Source organism: Trichomycterus rosablanca, chromosome 7, assembly GCF_030014385.1.
Source record: "Trichomycterus rosablanca isolate fTriRos1 chromosome 7, fTriRos1.hap1, whole genome shotgun sequence".
NCBI classification, from domain to species: domain Eukaryota; kingdom Metazoa; phylum Chordata; class Actinopteri; order Siluriformes; family Trichomycteridae; genus Trichomycterus; species Trichomycterus rosablanca.
The window spans coordinates 38,677,906-38,698,742 of record NC_085994.1 but is presented as its reverse complement, the minus strand read 5'-3'; the positions used below and the strand labels follow the sequence as shown (position 1 = coordinate 38,698,742).

The window sequence follows — 20,837 nt, the reverse complement described above, 5'->3', positions numbered from 1 at the left end:
GTATCGACCGTGTGAAAGTGGACCCAGGAAAGCAGAGAGAGAACAGACGTTCTGAACTTCTTTTTTATTTACCATCATTTTTTAATAGTTGCTCCAGGTAAAGCCTGGTGGTAACACAGGCTATTGTGCTTTTTACAATAGACATTGTCTCAAAGCAACATGTGCATAAGACCTTGTGAAGTATTGAAGTTTTTATTTTTAAGTATATGAATAAAATCTTTTAAATCTAAATTATTGAAAGATGTTTCATTACTCAAGCACAAAAACAGGAGATTCAATCACAAATACTGTTTTACAGGGTGATGCAAGGCTTACACCAAGAGAAAGGTAAAGGCCTAAAAGCCTCACCTTCATAGTAAGGTAGTCTGTAATGCTTTTAATTATCCGATTATGGACAGGCATGTGCCCTCCAACATTATTACCTTTTGGGTTTTTTTTTAAGTACAAACGATAGAAGAAAGAAGAAAATCTTACAGCTTAATGTTACAGAAAAAACCTGAAAGTTGCAGGAACAACCACCAGGCTTTGATGGTACCAATAACTAGAGATTCGTTTTTAAAAACATTACTTTTAAAAGTAGATTTCAGTCAGTACAGGTAGGAGTGTGTGCAGTTAGGTTTCCTGTGGCACAAGTTTACTATCACCATACCAGATTTCAAGCTGATTTTCAAGATCATATTGGCATCTCCAAATGTCCCCAAACCAATTTACCAGGAAATAAAACAAACTATGTTGCACAAAACTAATATAATATAAATTATCTAAGACTTTCTGTGTTTTCACACCACCATGCACCCCCCACCCAAAACCAAATAGCCAGCACACAGCCAGGACGTGGCCTCGATTTTTCTTTTCCCCCTTAGTGGTCAGTATAAAGTTGAATGACAGCAGGGTCCAAACAGCAGGCAGAAAGGGTTAAAGTTTAAAATACATGCAATGTTGCATTAAAGCTCTTATGGTGCTTGTGGTGATCCAATGTATACAGTGGATTCAAAAAGTATTCAAACTACTCAAACTAATTATCATTTTAATATTGAATCACTCATAATAACAATGTGAAAACAAGCTTTCTGAGCTCCTCAAAAATCAATGAACTACCCTGTCTGGGTTATTCCTGCCTTGCGCCGAGGGCTTCCCGGTGGAACTGGGCCCGCCATGACCCTGTCCAGGATAAAACAGTTGATGAAAATGAAAAAGGAGTGAAAAAAGAAAACTCATATCACACCTAGGGACAAAAGACTCAAACATAAGCTGTCTAACTTCAGACACTGTGTAAAAAAGTCAAAGTAAAAAATGCTTAGCACATTGCACATCTACACACACTGGGCACACACACATACACTCATGTCATTTCATATAACTCCTCATCTCTGTGGTGAGCCACTTTTAAACAATCATTTCAACATATAAAAGTGGAATTATTATGTAAATTCAAAAAGTGAAACTTGTTTTGACATCTGCAACACAAACGTTTAGCAGCCTGAATACTAAACATATACCAACATAAGTAGGTATAGGTGTAGGTCCGATCCATGCATGTGTACACACACACACACACACAAAGATTCCTCACTTAGAAAAAATACTGTCACATTAGTCACATTAAAAGCATTTAAAAAATTCAATCCACAAAAAGGCAGAACACTGTGAACCTTGACATGAGCACGGCAGATAATTGTGTGAAAATTTAAACATGCCAAAAAATCTAATATTAGGACCAGAAAAATTTAACCACCTCTCCAAAAATAGCCACCAATATAACCGATGATCATTTGCCATTCTGACTGAACACATCTCGGTACCAACCATAAAAAAGCACAAAACACAGTTGTGATAACATCTGTGCTAATATAATATAAAGGATTCGGTTACACAGTAATACCCACCTCTATTGTGTGCAGGGGTGTGAAAAGTATTCACATGAAACAAAAGGCCAAAATTTGTTAAATGACAGTAGACTGACCACGTTGTCTTCTGATCATGCACACAATTATGTAACACTAACTAATACATTAACACATTTCTCCTCGAGTTAGTTATCTAACATTAGTGCAGACCATACGGGCACAGTTCCTATTTTAAAAAGATCCAATTCTTTATTAATATTGCAATTGTTGTATATTCATTTTGATCTAATGCTACAGGAACCCCAACCTATCTTGCTCAAAGTCACCCGACACCTGAACCCTAAAAATATTTTAGAATTAATTTAGCTTCTCCTAAGTGTCTGAGCAGAATCTGTACAACAGTTTATCCTCACAGCAAATAAAGAAACTTCCATTACTGAGTTTAAAGTTTTACTTTAGCATTAAAGTCTCTGTGCATCAGCTTAATTCAAATTCAAAGTCCATGAAAAACAACTCATTCTTTACCTTAAACATGCATCAACAATGATTTGCTAAACAACGACTTCGATGGGTTGCATTGCATGTCTGTTAACAGTGAACCACCAACTTATGACCGTCAGTTAATATCTAAAGAAATTATCTTTCCGTATTATTAATTTTTTGAGGTTTGTTTTATTAAAAAAAGTCAACATAAAAAGAGAAATGTAAAAATATAAGTAATTTTTAATTGTAAAAAATACGTTCTAAAAACAGAACGTGCCAGTAAAGAAAGTGGGTGTGTTTAGGTCTAAATGCACCTTTTATAGGTGTCATGCCCACAGACACACACTTCTCCTCACAGACGTATGTTTTTCCTCTTACACAGATTATCAACTCCCACCATCAGGCTAGAAAAGTTACTCTGACAAACGAGCAGTGTCACACTCAGCAGCGCTCTGCACTGATGCAGTTTGTGGGCTGTCACTCTAAATAAAACAGTAATTCTGCACACCGCAGCATCCCTGTTTCACAGAAACATAAATACACACACACACTCACACAAACACACTCACAAACAAACCTGGGTTTCATTCTTGCTTCTGGTAAAACCCCTTGCACACTCTGTGTTTGGATTTAATTCTAATTGTTTAGAATTCACTATAGTACTCAGAGCCTTATTTAGTACATTGTAGTCATTGGCAGCAATTACCTTTGTACAGCTACAAATGTTCATAGATACACCTACAAAATATTTGCCCATTCATTTTGTATGGCTGGGCATTGTTGTCAAGAAAGCCTCAGTTGATGTTCCAGTTGATTCCAAAGTTGTTCAGTAGGGCTGAGGCCAGATTTCTTTAAACCAAGCTTTACGTCTTACTTTGCTTTGTGCTCCTTTATATTTGTTTGTATGTTAAGATTTTAATGTCATGTTTTACAGGTTACACATTATTCATCAATTTAAGTGTAAGAATGTTTGAACATTTCTTCAGAAGTAAATTTAAGATTTTAACTGAATTTCCCAAGCAAATTTGCAGAGCGGAGTGAGGGTCATAATTAAGACACAACCACGCTTCCCTGTTCAAATATATGCTTTAGTTTAAGTGATAACATCTGGCATTTCCATCACATTCAGAACAGCGGAGGCAGAAAACAGTCGGCTCATTGCCATGCTGGGCGTAAACAGTGACAGATGTGCCGGTGTTTTAACAATGCGCCGGGGGTGTTGCATAGTGTGTGAGTGAGTGTGTGTGTGTTCGCGTTGTGTGTGTAATTAAAGCACACATAATTACACTACCAAGTGCTAAAACACAGTGAGAACATCAGAACTTTTCAGAGATGGCTGACCTGTGCTGGCCTTGTCTGCTGGATCTTTTCATATTCGATTAAGCTGTCAGTCAGGATTCTGCCTCTATAGATTTATTCATTTATTCCTGCATGATTTACATTTCAATGTTCTTAGCAACAGCACATATTAAAATATAAAAGACGATAGGGTTATGACTTGCGCGCACAGAGCAAAAACCACCAAGGGTTCAAATCAGTCCAAGTATTACTAACTTCTGAAACTATGGTAATTGACCATTTTCCAAAAAGCCAGTGATACTCAACCTGTGGCTTAAGACATTCTGGTCATTTTGACAAGTCTTGTACTTAGACTACATAGAGTGAGGATGGACTTCCAACAGTGCAGCTCTTCACTTCACTTGTGTTTTACAAATTGTAAGACAGTGGCTGTATTGTGATGTGTACACGACACTAATTCCTGTAAATAAATACAGCCAAACGTGGGTGGACGCCACTCTGAATGATTAGTTCTGGTGTTTCAGCTGCACCTATTGTGTGTACACACCTACACACAGGTGTGTAAAATTATTAATTCATTAATAACTCGCGATTAATTAATTCATTTATTCTTTCATTTACTCAATGTCTGTTTCACCACCGCTTTATCCTGGTCAGGGTCACAGTGGGCCTGATTCATAAGGCGAAAGGCAGGAAACTCCCCAGACACACACACTGTTAGAGCAATTTTAGGAGCTCCAATTGGCCTGGCTGCATGTTTTTGGAAACCCACACTGACACAGGAAGGGCATGCAGACCCCACACAGAAAGGAACTTGGCTGCCCAGCTGGGTAATCGAACCCAGGACCCTCTTGTTTTAAGGCGACAGCACTTTCCACTGCGTCATCGTGCCACCCTAATAATATGAAATATAAAAGTATATGCTTTCAGTTTTGTGCCAAAAGTTAGGGGAAGGGCCTAAACTTTTGCAGCATGAAGGTGTCTAATAAGACATGGTTTAATGAGTTTGAAGTGAAGGAGTCAGGAGTCCTGACCTCAACACCACTACACACCTTAAGGATTAATTGAAATGTCAATTACAAGGCAGGCTTCTCATCCAACATCAGTGCCGATTCCTGCAGGCACACTTCAAAACTTTGTAAAATTAAAGGCTGTTGTAGCTTCACATTGTTTTGCAATAGGTGTCCATGTACTTTTTGTCATATAGTACACATTATAGTTGACTTTTAAGTTATTAGAATGATTCTATTATGTATACATTTTATTTCCTCACACAAGCTCAACTCCAGTGCATATCAGAGAGCGAACACTTAGATGGATCAATATTGGAAACTGTGTGCAGTTCTTTTATAATCAATCAACAGATCAACAATACATTAGTCTGCATGTTAGATTTACTGAAATGCACATCACTAAAGGTCTGAGCAATTGAGTGGACTAGGTGCATTTTGAAAAACCTGTTTATCCATTAATTATGAGGTGCATATAGCTGTTTTAGACTATATATTAATAAATATGGTCATTAATACATTCATCAGCATGTAGTATTTACTATTGCTGTAGTTCTTTTACCACCTCTTTATCCTGGTCAGAAATGTGGCTTGCCCAGCTTCCCCAGAATCACTAGGCATAATGCAGTAATGCCTGTATGTAGAAATGTGACCAGCCGACAGCACAAATGGGGATTTGAGCTCTGGATACCAGCAGGAGTGAGCTAGCATAATTTACTGCATCAGCATCACAGCAAAAAAAAGCTGCTCTATTTAATATTATGAAACTATTTACTTTCCTTTATGAACACAATCTAGTGCAAATAAAGCACAGAGTGAAATATCTTGGGTTCATACTGTCGGCAATAAAATAAGTCAAAGTAAATGTAAGAAACACTGCATTTTTTATTTGCATTTTCCATATGATCCCAACTTCTGATTTAGGGTTGTGTTTAGGTCAGATAGAAGATTTTAATGGCAAGTAGTTTATATGTAAATAAACCTTCATGTGAATAGTTGGTAGTGGCATCAATACTTGAGAAATCTACTGTGCACTGCCTTGCACTGTAACTTCAGGGAGCAAAATCTGTACAACACTATTATTGGCAGGTGAGCACAAACCAGCAGAGAAATCAGAAAAATCAGAGGCGCATCCAACATTATCATCCAATATCATCAGCGAGCGAATATACAAGAGACAAAAAGGACCAGACAGCTTAGAAAATTAGGATTGATTTTTGTAACAAGACATGCAAGACCATGTAAATACATCACACACTGAGGCTTAGCATAACCTTACCAGGTGATTTAATGGTTTGATGATTAGTAAATAAACACCCCCCCCCCCACACACACACACACACACAGTTTAGCTAGTTCACCCTATAATCACCATATAAACACAATTTTAATGAAACATTTTAAAATGTTTCAATGTACTATTACATACAGTACATTGCTAAGACTGCATTAATGTTAATTTAGTCAATAAAACTACAAATTCACCTGGGTTTCAACTAGGCCTGGCATCATTTCGCTGAAATAACCACAGACTTCCCAGTAAAAACGTCACCGTGACGGCAGCACGTCTCTCTAACATCCTAACATATGCATCAATGGTACCGTCACACATACACAAGTCACCGTGACAGATGTCGGCTTTTGTAAGACCAAGAGCAAACTGGCCTGTCTGCTTTATTTGTGTAATTTATTTTATCTTCACTTTTCTGGCAGTTTAATTCCTACTGAAGTACAGCTACATGAAATTCCAACATACAAATACAATGAATGGAAGGGGGATTTCGATTTAACACAAAACCATAAAGAAGAGAAAAAACATGTACCTGCATTCTCTTGAGATGGTACATTAGCTGTTCTAGTGGTAGAATGAAGCTTATTTTACTTTAAAAGCAGTAATAAAAAGTCAGATTAGACACAAACCTCTACACCCCTAGGTGGTGGAGTGAATCTTTTAAAACACATATCTAAATCTTCTAATATAACATAACTATTTCTGGCTCATATCTGCAGAGGACAATTTAAACTGACCAACCACATCCAGCCTAATAGTTTAAAAACTGGAAGAAACTGAGTTGTTAGAAAAAAAATACATTTGTTTAAAGTCACCTGTTGTAAAGCAACTGAGTCTCTTAATAATGTATGATGTGTAAACAACGGTCAGTTCAGAGACTGACCTGAACCTGTGACCTGATTAAATTAGCCTATACCAACGCAGCCCACTAAATAATTAATGCAGCAATATTTGCTTCTGATGCTCTTCAGCAAACTGTGTGTAACGAGCCCAGAGAGAGCAGTTTACAGCTTTACAGAGTTTAACAGATAAATCTGTTCTACTAGAATCCGCTCGGTGAACATGTACATAGCCACTCGTTTAGGCAGCGGAGCTCAATGTTTACATTTTCTCTGAGATGAATTCAGACATTCCAACCCGGTGTTTGTTTGTTGCTTTGACTTTAAGAAGCATTACGTTTATTCACGTCTGCTAAAAGTATATGAGAAATTCATAAACATTAGAAGCCAAAAAGAAACATGACTCAAAGTTAATTTCACACACTTTCATTTTGTATACTAATCGATTAAAAACCCACAACCTTATTCCTGTACAAATACACACATCAGATGCCCGAAAATGCTTCAGTAAAATCATTCTGAAAGCCTTTACAAAACTCTTGAAGGTTTTTTAGCTCTTTGCTGGTTATAAAATGGAATAGTAACATTTTAATAGGTACTAGACACAGAAAAACATTTAATGCTTTTCCAGTTCAAGGATTTTGTTACCCACATAATTAACGAGTAAAAAGGCAAGATAATTTTATCCAAACTTATAATAGATTTGTTACCTAATTAGAGTTGCAGTTTTTAAGATTTATACTCATTTCCAGAAGCTCAGGCCCTCTTACATTTATACTGACCTGTCAATGGCAACCGTTAAATTAATCTTGATGGAGGAAGGAAATGTGAGGAGGGTGGGGATTGAAAATTAAGCTTCTTGTATTGCAGTTCTAACTGCAATAATACAAACAAGCTATAAATCCAAGCCAGCAAAAGCAATTGTCAAACTCCATATGATGATCAACCCCCTGTGGCTTCAGATTTATGTTGACATGGAAACTATGCAAAGTACAAGAGAGTCTAAGTTGTGAGGTACACAGATATGATATTACTCCATCATCATCAAAATGAACACACATCAAGTCAAAACTGGGTGATGCTAGCAGACTAGTTTTAGCCAAATACCTGACAATGAGCAAAACACACTAAGTCATCTGTAAAGCATGAATAAAAAGCAGAACGCACAAACACAACATCTGGGTGCTGGGTGCTGGGCTACTAATATTACTGTTCCTGACGTTACATCCTTACTCAAACGTCACGCACACAGAATCACAAACCTTAAACACCTTAGTCCTTAAAGAAAGCATACTTATTATCTGATGGTGCTCTGCATGTTTCTTTTAGTTTGAAGGCACCCTGATCTAAATACTTACATTTATAAATGTATTAAAGCTTTGACTATCAATACTGATCTGATACTGACATCCTTACAGTGACCACGCTGTCCTGTCTGACTGCTAAAAGACCAATGTAATATTTGATAGTAATGTCCTTAAAGACACATTCACTGATTTAATCTTCCACCTTCAGTAACTGGTTTATCCTGATCTGGGTCTCTAGAGATACTTAGAGTACTTACAGTGGGCACTGAGCAACAATACAGCCTGGTCATTTACTCACTCACTTACACAATGAAGATTAGTCAACCCACCTACTGGGACAGTTTTGGAAAGGTGAGATGAAACTGAATCACCCAGAATATAAGCCTAGTACTTTCAGGATAAGGTCTAGCTGAAACAACAGGTCTGACTTACTAAACCAAAACAAAGAGTTTGCCTTTGCGTTAAAATCAGCATCTTATATTATAACTGAATCACACAGCAGACATTTATCTTAGGTTTTGTGTTTTAAAAAACGTCTCTCTAGGCCAAGGTTCTCGACCCGCTGATTCATTCGTTCATTTAGACATTTTATTTTTAGTCTACTTTACTAAAATATTTATGCCACACTGTTTCATGGAACAGATGCTCAGCAATTTGAGCAGTACTTTTATTTAAAGCTAGCAAAAACACTTTTTAATAACTAAAGAATGAGTTTAAGAAGATGTTATTACAGGAATACTTGACTGAAAAAACAGGACTGATACAAGCTTTAAAAAACTCTCTCCAAATGATTACAACCCCCAGAGTCAAATCAGCCTTAAGTGGACATGTAATGAGTCATTAAATGTTCCCTCATGATAGCAAGGCTAATACAACCAAAGCACACACATGCACACCAACACACACACATAAGCAGAACATAAAGTCACTAACAAGCCTCCTATTTTGTATCCTATACATTATGAATAATTTGCCTACCGTGACACCCATATATATGTACACACACACACACACACACACACAGACACACACACAAACAGCACCAGAGCAGTGACTCACACAAGCTTATTATTTTTATAGGTTGCTGCAGATGACCCAGACTTGCTTTGTCTCGAACAGTAACCCTTGTGGAGTTTGGTCAATATGTTCACAGTGAAAGTCAGTGAGATGTAAAAAGTGTAAAAGATTAAGTGTGTTGTAGTTCTAAAGTGTTAGCACAACAGAGGCACTGTAAAATTCTGATCTATTTATTTCCTTCATACTTCGTTCACATTGATTTTGTGACTTGGTCATTTATTTTCTCTGTATGCTCGGTATTAAATTACACATGCTATACAACACAAATAATCCAGATTTCAATGTTAATTTAGTAGACTGAAAGTCAGGTCTGGTTCTGTAAATTCATAGATGTGTGGAAAGTTCAGACTGAGCTGTTCTATAATGAAGTGTCCTTAATTATTAATTCTATTAATAGCCTATTTAATATGTTCAAGACATTCTGTCCTTTAACAAAAACTAGGTTTGATGTTTGCATGACGGGTCAGTGAGGACAGAAATCTTGACAAAGATTTTAAAGATCAAACTGCTAAGTGAATTTAAGGCATAAAACTTTAAGTGCGGTCAATTACAGAGCAGAATGACATTTACAGGTAAGTTTAGAATAGTTTTATGAAATAAGAAAATTATTTAAATGTGCTCGTACCAACCCAAATTAGGGAAAGTTTAATTAAGAATTTAAATTAATTACTTGTCTCCCCTTTACTTTATTATTCTGCTTATAGAAAGGTTTTGTCATCTAAGCTGTCAGAAGGACAACAGAAAATAAAATGAAAAAAAGAATTGTGCTGTAATACAGTAATAGGATTGGTTCCAGCAGTTGCTTAGGTCTGCAGACATCACACACTTCAGTTACTCACAAATCCAACACAGGAACTCCCACCGGCTCACACCGAATTGATTCCTAACAATAAAGCTGGGGTTGAAATTTTGGAGGTGTCTTAACGAGCCTGGATTGAGGGGCAGATGTAATAACGGTTCACTGATCTACATTAGACTGCAGTACTTACACCATGGCCAAGAGCACAGTCAGCATAATGAGGAAGCAATTGGTGGCAGGGCAGTTTTTCTTATGTGGCCCGAGTCAGACTCATGTTAGAAGGTTACAAATCACTGTTGTGGTCCAAGTCACACTGTCCATTTTTGAGCATATGCCAAGATAAAAAATAATCCAAATATATTGGCAGATCATATAACGTAGAACATATACTACTCATGCCCACTGTGTTACTGATGCTGATCTAGTGCTATATATAGGATTGATCAAATCCTTTTAAATCTTAAAAACCATCCTTTTAAAGATAGAACACATACTCCTCTTATCAGTGATTAATCACATCCTCTCTTACCTTATACATCCAGTTTCACACCTTTTAAATTAAAGCTCTTTTCCTAATAATTCTGTGGTAGCATCTGAGGTTTCCAAGCAGGTTTTGATGTTTGTCATGGTAACGAACCAAAAGAAGGTGTTTAACAATAGATATATAATAACAACAGTGGTCAGCAAGAAGGAGAAAATATCCAGAATATCCTCAACTACTGGGTCCTCAATCTGTACTTCAGGTGATGACTAACATCTGTCAGTTTTGCTATCCACATATATATATATATATATATATATTAGAGATGCATGAGTACCGATACTGGTGTCGGGTATTTGCCCGATACCGCGCTCATTAACTTGTACTCGTACTCGCAAACGCGGCTCCGATACTAAACATCCGATAGCGTGTGCCTAGTGCACGTTGCTGCGTTAAGCCTGGTTCACACTACACGATTTTTGCCCTGATTTTCACTCGGCGGCTGGTCGGCGCTAGATTTGCCGGCTTGGGAGCAACTCAGCGTTCGCTCAGTGATCAAAACTCGGCTCTCGATCGCTAAGTGTGAAGTATCCAACAACTCGATCCGACCGGCTCGCCGAGCGCTCGGCGACCGGATCGAGTTTTCTAGCATGTCAGATATCTGATCCAATAGGTATTGGTATCAGTATCGGCAAGTACAAAAATACATGTACTTGTACTCGGTTGGGAAAAAATGGTATTGATGCATCCCTAATACATATATATATACTAAGTGGAAAAGAACTAAGTGAGAGGAATAGTAAAAACAATTCTTTAAAATATTTATTAGTTTAATTCCATTACTTCCATTACCTTCTTGCTATCACTATCAAAAATTCTGCCTATGAACAGAAGCATTTAGATCTGTGGCCCGCACCACTGTAATACAAAACACAGAAGGCAAAGCTACTTCATGGTGATTTGTGAACTATGTTAAAAAACATTGTTATTCATCCAGACATGTTTACTGTACCTAATCTAGTCTTAATCTTATCAGCACTCATGCCATGCTGGCCAAAACTCTTTCTAGCTAAATGTTTTTGTCACACAAGCTGAAGATTTTTAGGCAGACAGCTCACAGCTGAAATCATTAAGTCAATAACAAACATGGCATGTAGTCAAATGCTTGAGATTTGCTTGCTGTATTGAATCATTGTGTTGGCACACACAACCATTTCAGCCTGGTCATGTATTTAAAATAAATCTAAGTAAACAGTCTGCTGCAGGGAGGCATGAGAAACATGCTGTCAAATTAAGTGCTGTTATTGCTTACTTCTTATTCAGCTTTCTTTCAGGGGTGCCATAAAGAGGCCAGGGGTGGAAATAATTCCAAGGCCCTGTGTAGTCAAGAGTCAAATTAGATTCTAGGGAACAAAATATGTTCTTAAAAATGTCTGAGATGAGGGCCCTATTGCATTAACCTGTAAGAGGGTCAAAATCCATAATGCCCCCCTTGATTCTACAGCTTACATATTGCTCTATACTTTACTCCACTACATTCGTTGGCTACAGAAGTACTTAAATTATTTTCTAGAATGGTTTGATTAATTGTAAAAATAATCAAGTGTTTTGATGCCAAAAAGGTTTTTTTTACTTTTTTAATAAATCAAAAGCTGACGATAGACTTTTAGACTTTTAGTAAATTAAGGCAACTTATGATCAGAGCTGCCAGATTTCGTTTGTGACAAACAGTCACTATTAATGAACAACAGCAATATTAAACACATTAATTTGGAATCAAAATATTATAACAATAAAAAAACAACTACGGATTTCAGATTTAGCTATTTCGTGTCCAATTAAATTATAAAAAAAATTGTGTCCAATTAAATTTTAAGACACAATTTTACCAAGAGTTATTACGCATGATTGGTTTTCTTAAATCTTCTTACTGTCATGCTACACTCACTATACAACACGGCAGTTCTGTTTTATGCTACTGAGCAATCTATAACTCTCACGGTCCCCCTACTGGTGAGAGTAGAAAAAGGAATAAAAAATCCACTAACTTTGGACAGTTGTGGAAATACACTTGAATAACTATTTAATTCACTGGTTACTCATCTGATTTATTTACATTGTGAATGGAATAAGAAATTCAAAGCATTGCTCAGCATTTCCTGAGGCGTGCAGAGATTAGGAACACAGGCTGAGTCTGTCTGTGCAGCTGAGAATTAGGATTCACTTCAGATATTCCACACACACAAAGAAAGAAACACACAAACACACACACACACACACAAAAAAGAGACTTAAAGAAAGACTCACACACACACATTCCTTCCTTCATTCATTGTCTGTCCTACCACCACTTTATCTAACTGTGATGAACACAATCACATTTACCAAAGAATAAGTGTATGAGAGGAACCGATGGGGGCATCAATGAACACACCCATCTTCCTAATCAGCGCCACTCAGTCTGTGCTATATGCATCCAAACATGAATCCAGGTAAATAGAAAAATAGTCCCAAACTACCTTTTTTTAAATCCACCTACAAGAGAGGGACGAGGACAAAGACAGAACAAACAAGAAAGTAAGCAATAAACAGAAAGAGATACACAGCCCCCAAATGAACAACAAATTTGAATTCAGTAGCACCCTCCTAAATCCTGCTATAACCCAAAACACATACATTTCCAGAGAGATGTTCATATTGTGAGAATGACAGTTCTAAGTCTGTATCAGACACACTGAATAAAGAAATATTTAACAAATCCATACATCACATCCAGAGCTTATAAACGACCTTTCAGCACAAATGAGGTTTAAAGTACGGCGAACCGACATGATTAAATATAAACACTTCTATTGTGGCAGTGCAATCACAACACCAATGTTCAATAGATGGCAGACAAATTAAGGACACCAGGCTAAATTCTACAACATGACACCATTATGACACATAACAGTGACTTGTTCACCAAAACCAGATGGAAGATAAATTGAGGTAAGGAAATCAACCGCGATGATCTTCTGTATGTTTCTATGCATTAACCTGAGGAATTCAGATGGATTTAATTATTGGGCTGTAAAACACCAAGCAGATGAGATGTGGTCATTATGCTATGGCTGGCGTTTGAGTTTTTAGATGTTATATTCATTCAAACAGTAGAGCATTAGAATCATCATGTTTTAAATTAAATGGTCTGATTTTACAAGCTCTGAAAGTAGACCGTCTGATTGATGCTAGACTAGTTAAAATGTGGAGATACCAAGAACTGTTAAGGGCAGTGCAGTCCGAGCAGTTGAGATTTGAAGGTTTTGCTCAAGGACAACAATGACAGCTTGGCCGTGGTGGGCCTTAAACAGCGAGCTTCTGATCACCGTTCCAGTACCTTAACCTCTGAGTAAAATGGGGGAAATGTCTATGGTGCAGTGGTTGATATTTTATTGTTCTTATACCTAGCAGGAACCTTGATGCTGTACTGTTGTGATTGTGGGATTACAGCAATTTACATTTACAGCATTAGCAGAAACCTTTATCCAAAGCAACTGACATTTGTGACCATGTACAATCCAAGCAACTGAAGATTAAGGGCTTTGCTCAAGGGCTCAACAGTGGCAACCAGGCAGCGGTGGGGCTTAAATCAGCCTTCTGATTACTGGTCTAGTACCTTAACCACTGAGCTAACACTAGCTTTTTTTCTTAGCCACAGATTGTTCATATTTAAATTGACATTTTTTTGCATTTAGCAGATACCTTTATCAAAAAAAATGACCAAATACACTCCAAGCAATTAACAGTTATCGGACTTCTTCAAAGGCCCACAATGTTGACCTGACAGTGGTGGGGCCTTACCCAATGATCTTCTGATTACTAGTTCAACACATTAACTGCTGAGCTACCCATGCTCTGGATGCAGTTGTATCATAGCCTGTTACACATTTACAAAACACAGGGCTCAGCTGGCTTATTTATATTCTATCTTTCAGTCCGTCATCTAATAAACACACCTGTTTACTTCACTTCCATGTATAGTGTTGTGCCCACAAACTCAAACATAGCATCCTTACTAAATGGCTGGCATGTCATGATTCTTTAGTTGCAGGGAAAACAAATCTGCTGACTTAAACTCACTCACTCACTGTTTTAACCGCTTATTCAATTAGGGTCGCGGGGGGGGCTATCCCAGCTTTTCAGTGGGCGCAAGGCACACAGTAACACCACAGTCCATCGCAGGGATTTCAGGCAATTCAGTGTCTCCAATTAACCTTGACTGCATGTTTTTGGACTGTGGGAGGAAACCGGAGCTCCCGGAGGAAACCCACGCAGACACGGAGAGAACATGCAAACCCCGCACAGAAAGGACCCGGACCGCCCAGCCTGGGGATCTGAACCCAGGACCTTCTTGCTGTGAGGCGACAGTGCTACCCATTGAGCCAAATTCTACTCCATGGTCATTTGAAACAGAATCTAGCTACAGATTACTGTTACATGGCTGGTGTTTTACACAGACAGACAGACACTGCAAATAAAGGGCTATATTTTTAATATGACTGATAAAAAAAAAGCACAAAATTATGCAAACTAATCTCCTTTTAGATACTCTTCTCATCTGTAGGAACATAGCTAGCGTGACTGAACTTAGAAGACTGAGCCACAAGCATTAGCAAGGGAAAGCCTAGAAGCTCTGCACAGATCTCCGAATGCAGATCATATATTTTTACAAGCAAGTTCAAGTCTAAAAATCATCTGTACAACAAGTGTCTGTAACTGAGGTACACAGGACAGCTCGTTTGGCTAAGACTAGGAAGTAAACCCTGGAAGAAAAAATCTAGGAATCCCTGAACCACCAAAACCAGGTCAGATATGAACTAGAAGCTGCTGGTACATCACTGGTGTTCATAAATACATTGCCTACAGCAGGAAAGCTTTACATCCCTGTGGATTTAAGGCTGCCATGTAGCAAAGAAGCCTCTGCTTTCCTGGAAGCTCGACTGAAGTGTGCTGTTGATCACATAGTAAAGAGCTGAAGTGGGAGCTTCTTACACTGCAACATCTATGCATTAAGGTACATGTATTATTGGTGGTTATAACCACAATAAGATGTAACCGTAACAGCATATACTGTTAATAACCGAGTTGCAGTTATACCGTAAAGCCTGGGGCCATGGCATACATGTCCTTTACAGATGTATGTAAACTTTATTTGCTTGGGTGACAATTATACAACGAATCTACTCGATAAAATATATCATAAACTATATGTGTATGCATTTCTGATTAATGTGTACGGAACACTGTGTCCATCAGCTATTCTTCTGACGTGTTTCTATCAAAGAATATAAAACAGTGTGCAATTATGTTAATAAGATTAATTTTGGATTAATTTTTAATTTGTGTCATTTCTCCACTATTATTTGACTCACTCCGAACATGAATGTGAGACTCACATAAATCAGTAAACACATTAACTGGCTAAAAAATAATAATCATAATAATGAAGACACCTTGTACATTTTCAATAATCAGCATGACTTACCTCTAAGTAGTCCAAGAATGACAAGCACAGTCCAGAGCCGCCGCACCATGGTGGGTAAAACCCGGGCTAAAACTTCCCCTCAGAGTCAGGAAAAAAAAGAAAAGAAAGAAGGAAAGAATAAATAAAATAAATAAAATAAAAAACGGGGGTGAAACGCGATCCAGTGATGCTTCAGCTTCACTTACAGCATCCTCACAGCTCAACTCTGTATAGCGCCATTAAAGTTCCCATCCTTCAATCCTGAAACCCTTCACAAACACCAAATAAAAGCTAAATGTACAATTTATAACCACTAAAGCAATTTGTTAACACCATTAATCACAATAAACTCGCTGTTATCCAGTGATTGTCCGACGCTTCGCTGATAACTTTTAATTAAAGACCGTTACGACCGTTAGAATCCGTTATGACCGTTAGTGCACGCGACACTTTTCAATATTTGAAAATCTGAGGTAAAAAATAAGTCGCTGAATATCCACAAACATTGCGTCCGCTGGTAGTTGTCCGCTCAAATCTTCTTTTCTTTATGATTTTGTTGTTGTTATTAATGTATTTTATCACGTTTGGCTTTGTTTTAAACCCTGTACTTCTTCATTTTGTCGTTTCCCTCAGCCTAGACGGTTTTCCCTCCAGCACGCGCAGCGAACATCTCTCACCTCCTCCGCTCGAGCGTTCAGCGACTAGCGAAGGATTTCTCCCAAACTGACTCTTCAAAAGTGAATCGACTCGCGACCAGAGTGAATCGATTCGAGTGCATTGGAAATGAATCTTTTCTCGGCTATGTTGCCTTTTTATTTACAGTCTGTTTTTATTTTTTATTGTTAATGAAGTTAAATATATTAATTATAGCAAATTAAAATGCACAGTGGAGTTTAGTTTTTCCTACACTTATTTTATTTTATTTTTTTTATTTACCATTGTCCCCACTTTTTTCCCCCAATTTTCTCCCCTAATCTAGTCGTGTCCAGTTTACCCTGACTGCGTCCTCTATACTGATTCGACCCCTCACCGCTGACTGAGGACGCCTCCCCCCTGACATGCGCCCCCTCCGGCACGCATAGTCAGTACGGATTGTGCATTTTTCACCTGCATGAGTCGAGTTCATACACTTGACGGGCACTGTGTACGGAGGGCCACACCCCCACCAGCGTTATTCCTCAGCCCTGTGCAGGCGCCATCAGTCAGCCAGCAGGGGCCGCAGTCGCACCAGTTATGAGCACCTATGATCCGACTTTCTTTACCCTCTAACCCTGAACAACAGCCGATCGTTGTTCATGCGGCCGCCCAACCCAGTCGGAGAGGCAGAGCTGAGATTTGACACGATGTATTCGAAACCCCAACTCTGGTGAGCTAGCGTACTTTACCGCTGCGCCACCTGAGCGGCCTTTCCTACACTTATTTATTTATTTATTTATTTATTTATTTATTAGGATTTTAACGTGGGCGGCACAGTGGCTCGGTGGGTAGCACTGTCGCCTCACTGCAAGAAGGTCCTGAGTTCGATCCCCAGTCTGTACAGAGTTTGCGTGTTCTCCTGTGCCTGCGTGGGTTTCCTCCAAAAGCTTTGGTTTCCTCCCACAGTCCAAAAACATGCAGTCAGGTTAATTGGAAACACTGAATTGCCCTATAGGTGAATGGGTTTGTGTGTGTGTGTGTGTGTGTGTCTGCCCTGCGATGGACTGGCGCCCCGTCCAGGGTGTTACTGTGTGCCTTGCGTCCATTGAAAAGCTGGGATAGGCTCCAGCACCCCCCTGCAACCCTAATTGGATAAGCGGTTAAGAAAGTGAGTGAGTGAATGAGTGTTTTAAACACTTCGGTTACATTAATGACAGGACAGGTAGTTACTGGTTACACAAGATTAATCAGTTCAAGTTTAATGTCAAACACAGTCATGGACAATTTTGTATCTCCAATCCACCTCACTTGCAGGTTTTTGGACTGTGGGAGGAAACCCACACAGACATGGGGAGAACATGCAAACTCCACACAGAAAGGACTTGGCCCTCCCCACCTGGGGATTGAACCCAGGACCTTCTTGCTGTGAGGCGACAGTGCTACCCACCGAGCCACCGTGCCGCCCTTCCCTACACTTAGATGCAATCTGTAGTGACATTCAGTAACAAAATGTTTCTTTACAAATTCTATAAAATTAATTATGTGTATTATTTCAGATCCATGATGTGTTGTATGTAGCTATAGAGAAATGTGCACCAATAATGTAAAAAAAAAAATCTATAAATGAATTTTTGTATTCACACAGAGATTCAACTGCTCAAGGTGTGCTGCAGCCACAGTAAAAAACTAAGAAGCTGTCATAAAAGCTATGAGATGAGGTCATTTCATTTCACAGAATGGGCAACGGGTATAAAAGATTTCCAAGACCTTGAATAATCCTAGAGACTCCACTGGGAGTCTCAGAACTGAAAGTGTTTCAGTATATGAATCAGCATTTTTTCAAGCAGTCTTGACTCTTTGACTGGCATTTACAGAAATACCAAGGAATGTTCTGCCCTCTGTACTGAAAATGAATCTTTGACTTTCCAGAAAGACGATAATCTCAAGCACAATGCCAGGTCAACCGGGTTATCCAAGCTTGGTTATGGAATCAGTCTTGAAATATCCTGGAGTGGAGCATCTCAGATTTAAATGCCATAGAAAGTCTTTGGAGGGACTTAAAGCAGTTGCAGCATGAACACCTCAATGAGCTGGAGGCTTTTACATAAGTAGAATGGGCAAAGATTTCACAAAATAGGTGGCAGAAGCTTGATAGCACTTAACTTATTATTGCTCATTAGAGGTTATCAATGCACAAGTTCTACCTTCCACAAGTACTGAAGCTGGGGGTTGAATAATGTACGTAGACATTTGTTAAGAGAAATGGATCTTGTATGTGTCCATAAACATTCGTTCTCTGTTTACTGAGATCTAAGTGTTTGTATTAATAGAAAATAGAAAAATGCCTATCATTTGGATGATGTACCCATAATGCAGTGTGCTATTTGAAAATGACTCTCCAATGTAGGGGCTTGTACTGGATGTCATGACACCCACCTGAAATCCTTTAAGCTCATTTTGCTTCTCTGAACTTGAAAAATAAGAAACTTGTGCTTTGTAGTCATCAGGTTACAGGTAACCAATGTATATTACCTGGGCATGAGATTATTTTGTGTTGTTTGTGATTTTTATGTTATTGTTTTCAGCGTAGAGAGATCTGGACAGATTGTAAACAGTAATTATGGTAAAATTGGTCAATCCAATTAGAAAATGTGGCCAACAGTTTTTTTACTCATTTAAAAGTAATTAAACTCAGCGTCCATGATTCTAACTGACGCATTTACTCCGGCTTTCCTCCATTTAGGCTCCCATTATTGTGACTTAACACATGAATATTACAATGCTGATTGCTTAAGATGTGACAGACACTCGATAGAAGGTTTTTTTAGACAATATGTGTGCACAAAAGAAAAGGATATGTTGTTTCATTATGTTCTGGTGCGAAGTGATGCATTTGTTTTATTGTAGTCATAAGTACCTTATAACTTGTTGCTTAAATTGCTTAAATGTGCTGTGAGTAAAACCACAATGTCCCTCTGTGAATACTGTGTACTTTTAGGGCCTATTACGTTTTGTCTGTTTCTTTATCAGGATTTTAATGTCATGTTTTACACTTTGGTTACATTCATGACAGGAACGGTAGTTACTCAATACACAAGATTCATCAGTTCACAAGGTTATATCGAACACATATTGGACAATTTAGTGTCTCCAGTTCACCTCACTTGCACGTCTTTGGACTGTGGGAGGAAACCGGAGCACCCGGAGGAAACCCATGCAGACACAGGGAGAACATGCAAACTCCGCACAGAAAGGACCCGGACCGCCCCGCCTGGGGATCAAACCCAGGATTTTCTTGCTGTGAGGCGACAGTGTTACCCACTTTGTGTATTTTGTGCTTACTTTTGCATTAATATAAAACAGTAACCTATTTATTACTGTATCATTCATTTCTTCTTAATGTTTGTATAATTATAAACATAGTTTTATGTGTAACTACTTATATTTGTAGTTTAACTTTACTAAAAGTTCTTTGGTTGCCTAAATATTAGACAAACGGGATTTAATATCTTTATTTAAACTGTGAATCAAACAAACCAAATCATATTTTAAAATAAATCATATCCACCAAGATTTGTATTATAACTAGTTTACAGTACTACACATTCTTTAGTAGTCTAAATAATCAAATTGGTTGTCTTGTAAACAAAAACAAAGTTGTTTGCATTACCTTTACTATTTTAATAAACCAAAATCTTAAAAAATATTCATCAGATTCACTTCAATTCATCAAATCAGGTTTGTTCGAATGAATCGAGTCTCTTAAGAAAGAGTCGTATGTCACTCACTGGTCCACACACAAGAACATCAATAAACCAGTCAACACGTTTATCATTGTAGATGTATCTAATTTGGCAACAATAGAACAATAGTTTAATAATCATGATAAGAAGCATATGCATCATTATGATACACTTTTTGTATAATTATTTCCACCAACCACTTTATTGTGGTCAGAGTCAGAGAGCGGCAATCCATTGCAGGTCACCTCACACTTTGTAAACCCAGAAGGAATCTGGAAAGGTGAGAGGAAACTGAAGAAGTATCAAACTTAGGTCCTTGTGCTGTGTGCCCATTGTCAAAGTTACAGAACATTAGCATTAGATCAGTTTAAAAGCATACTGGACATTTGTAAACCTTTTGGTGCAGTTAGGAAAAGGGTGGGCAGGGGATGAAAGAGTAAGTAATGAGTGAGCGAGTGTTTGATGCCCCTTGGCGGACTGGCACCCTGTCTTGGGTGTATTCCTGCCTAGTCCTGATTA

At 38.2% G+C, this 20,837-nt stretch overlaps 1 protein-coding gene across 4 annotated transcripts in view; it reads right to left on the bottom strand.

Annotated features, from left to right (window-relative positions):
* LOC134318547 (transmembrane protein 132C-like) overlaps positions 1 to 16,606 on the bottom strand; it is a 110,186-nt gene extending 93,580 nt beyond the window's left edge. For 2 of the 4 annotated variants that reach the window (XM_062999544.1, XM_062999543.1), the window contains exon 1: positions 15,961 to 16,606. In XM_062999544.1, the coding sequence (XP_062855614.1) occupies positions 15,961 to 16,009 (49 nt within the window). In that variant the 5' untranslated portion in view covers positions 16,010 to 16,606. The remainder of the gene's footprint in view (positions 1 to 15,960) is intronic. The other 2 variants (XM_062999541.1, XM_062999542.1) reach the window with 2 other exon arrangements.
* Positions 16,607 to 20,837: the final 4,231 nt, after the last annotated feature.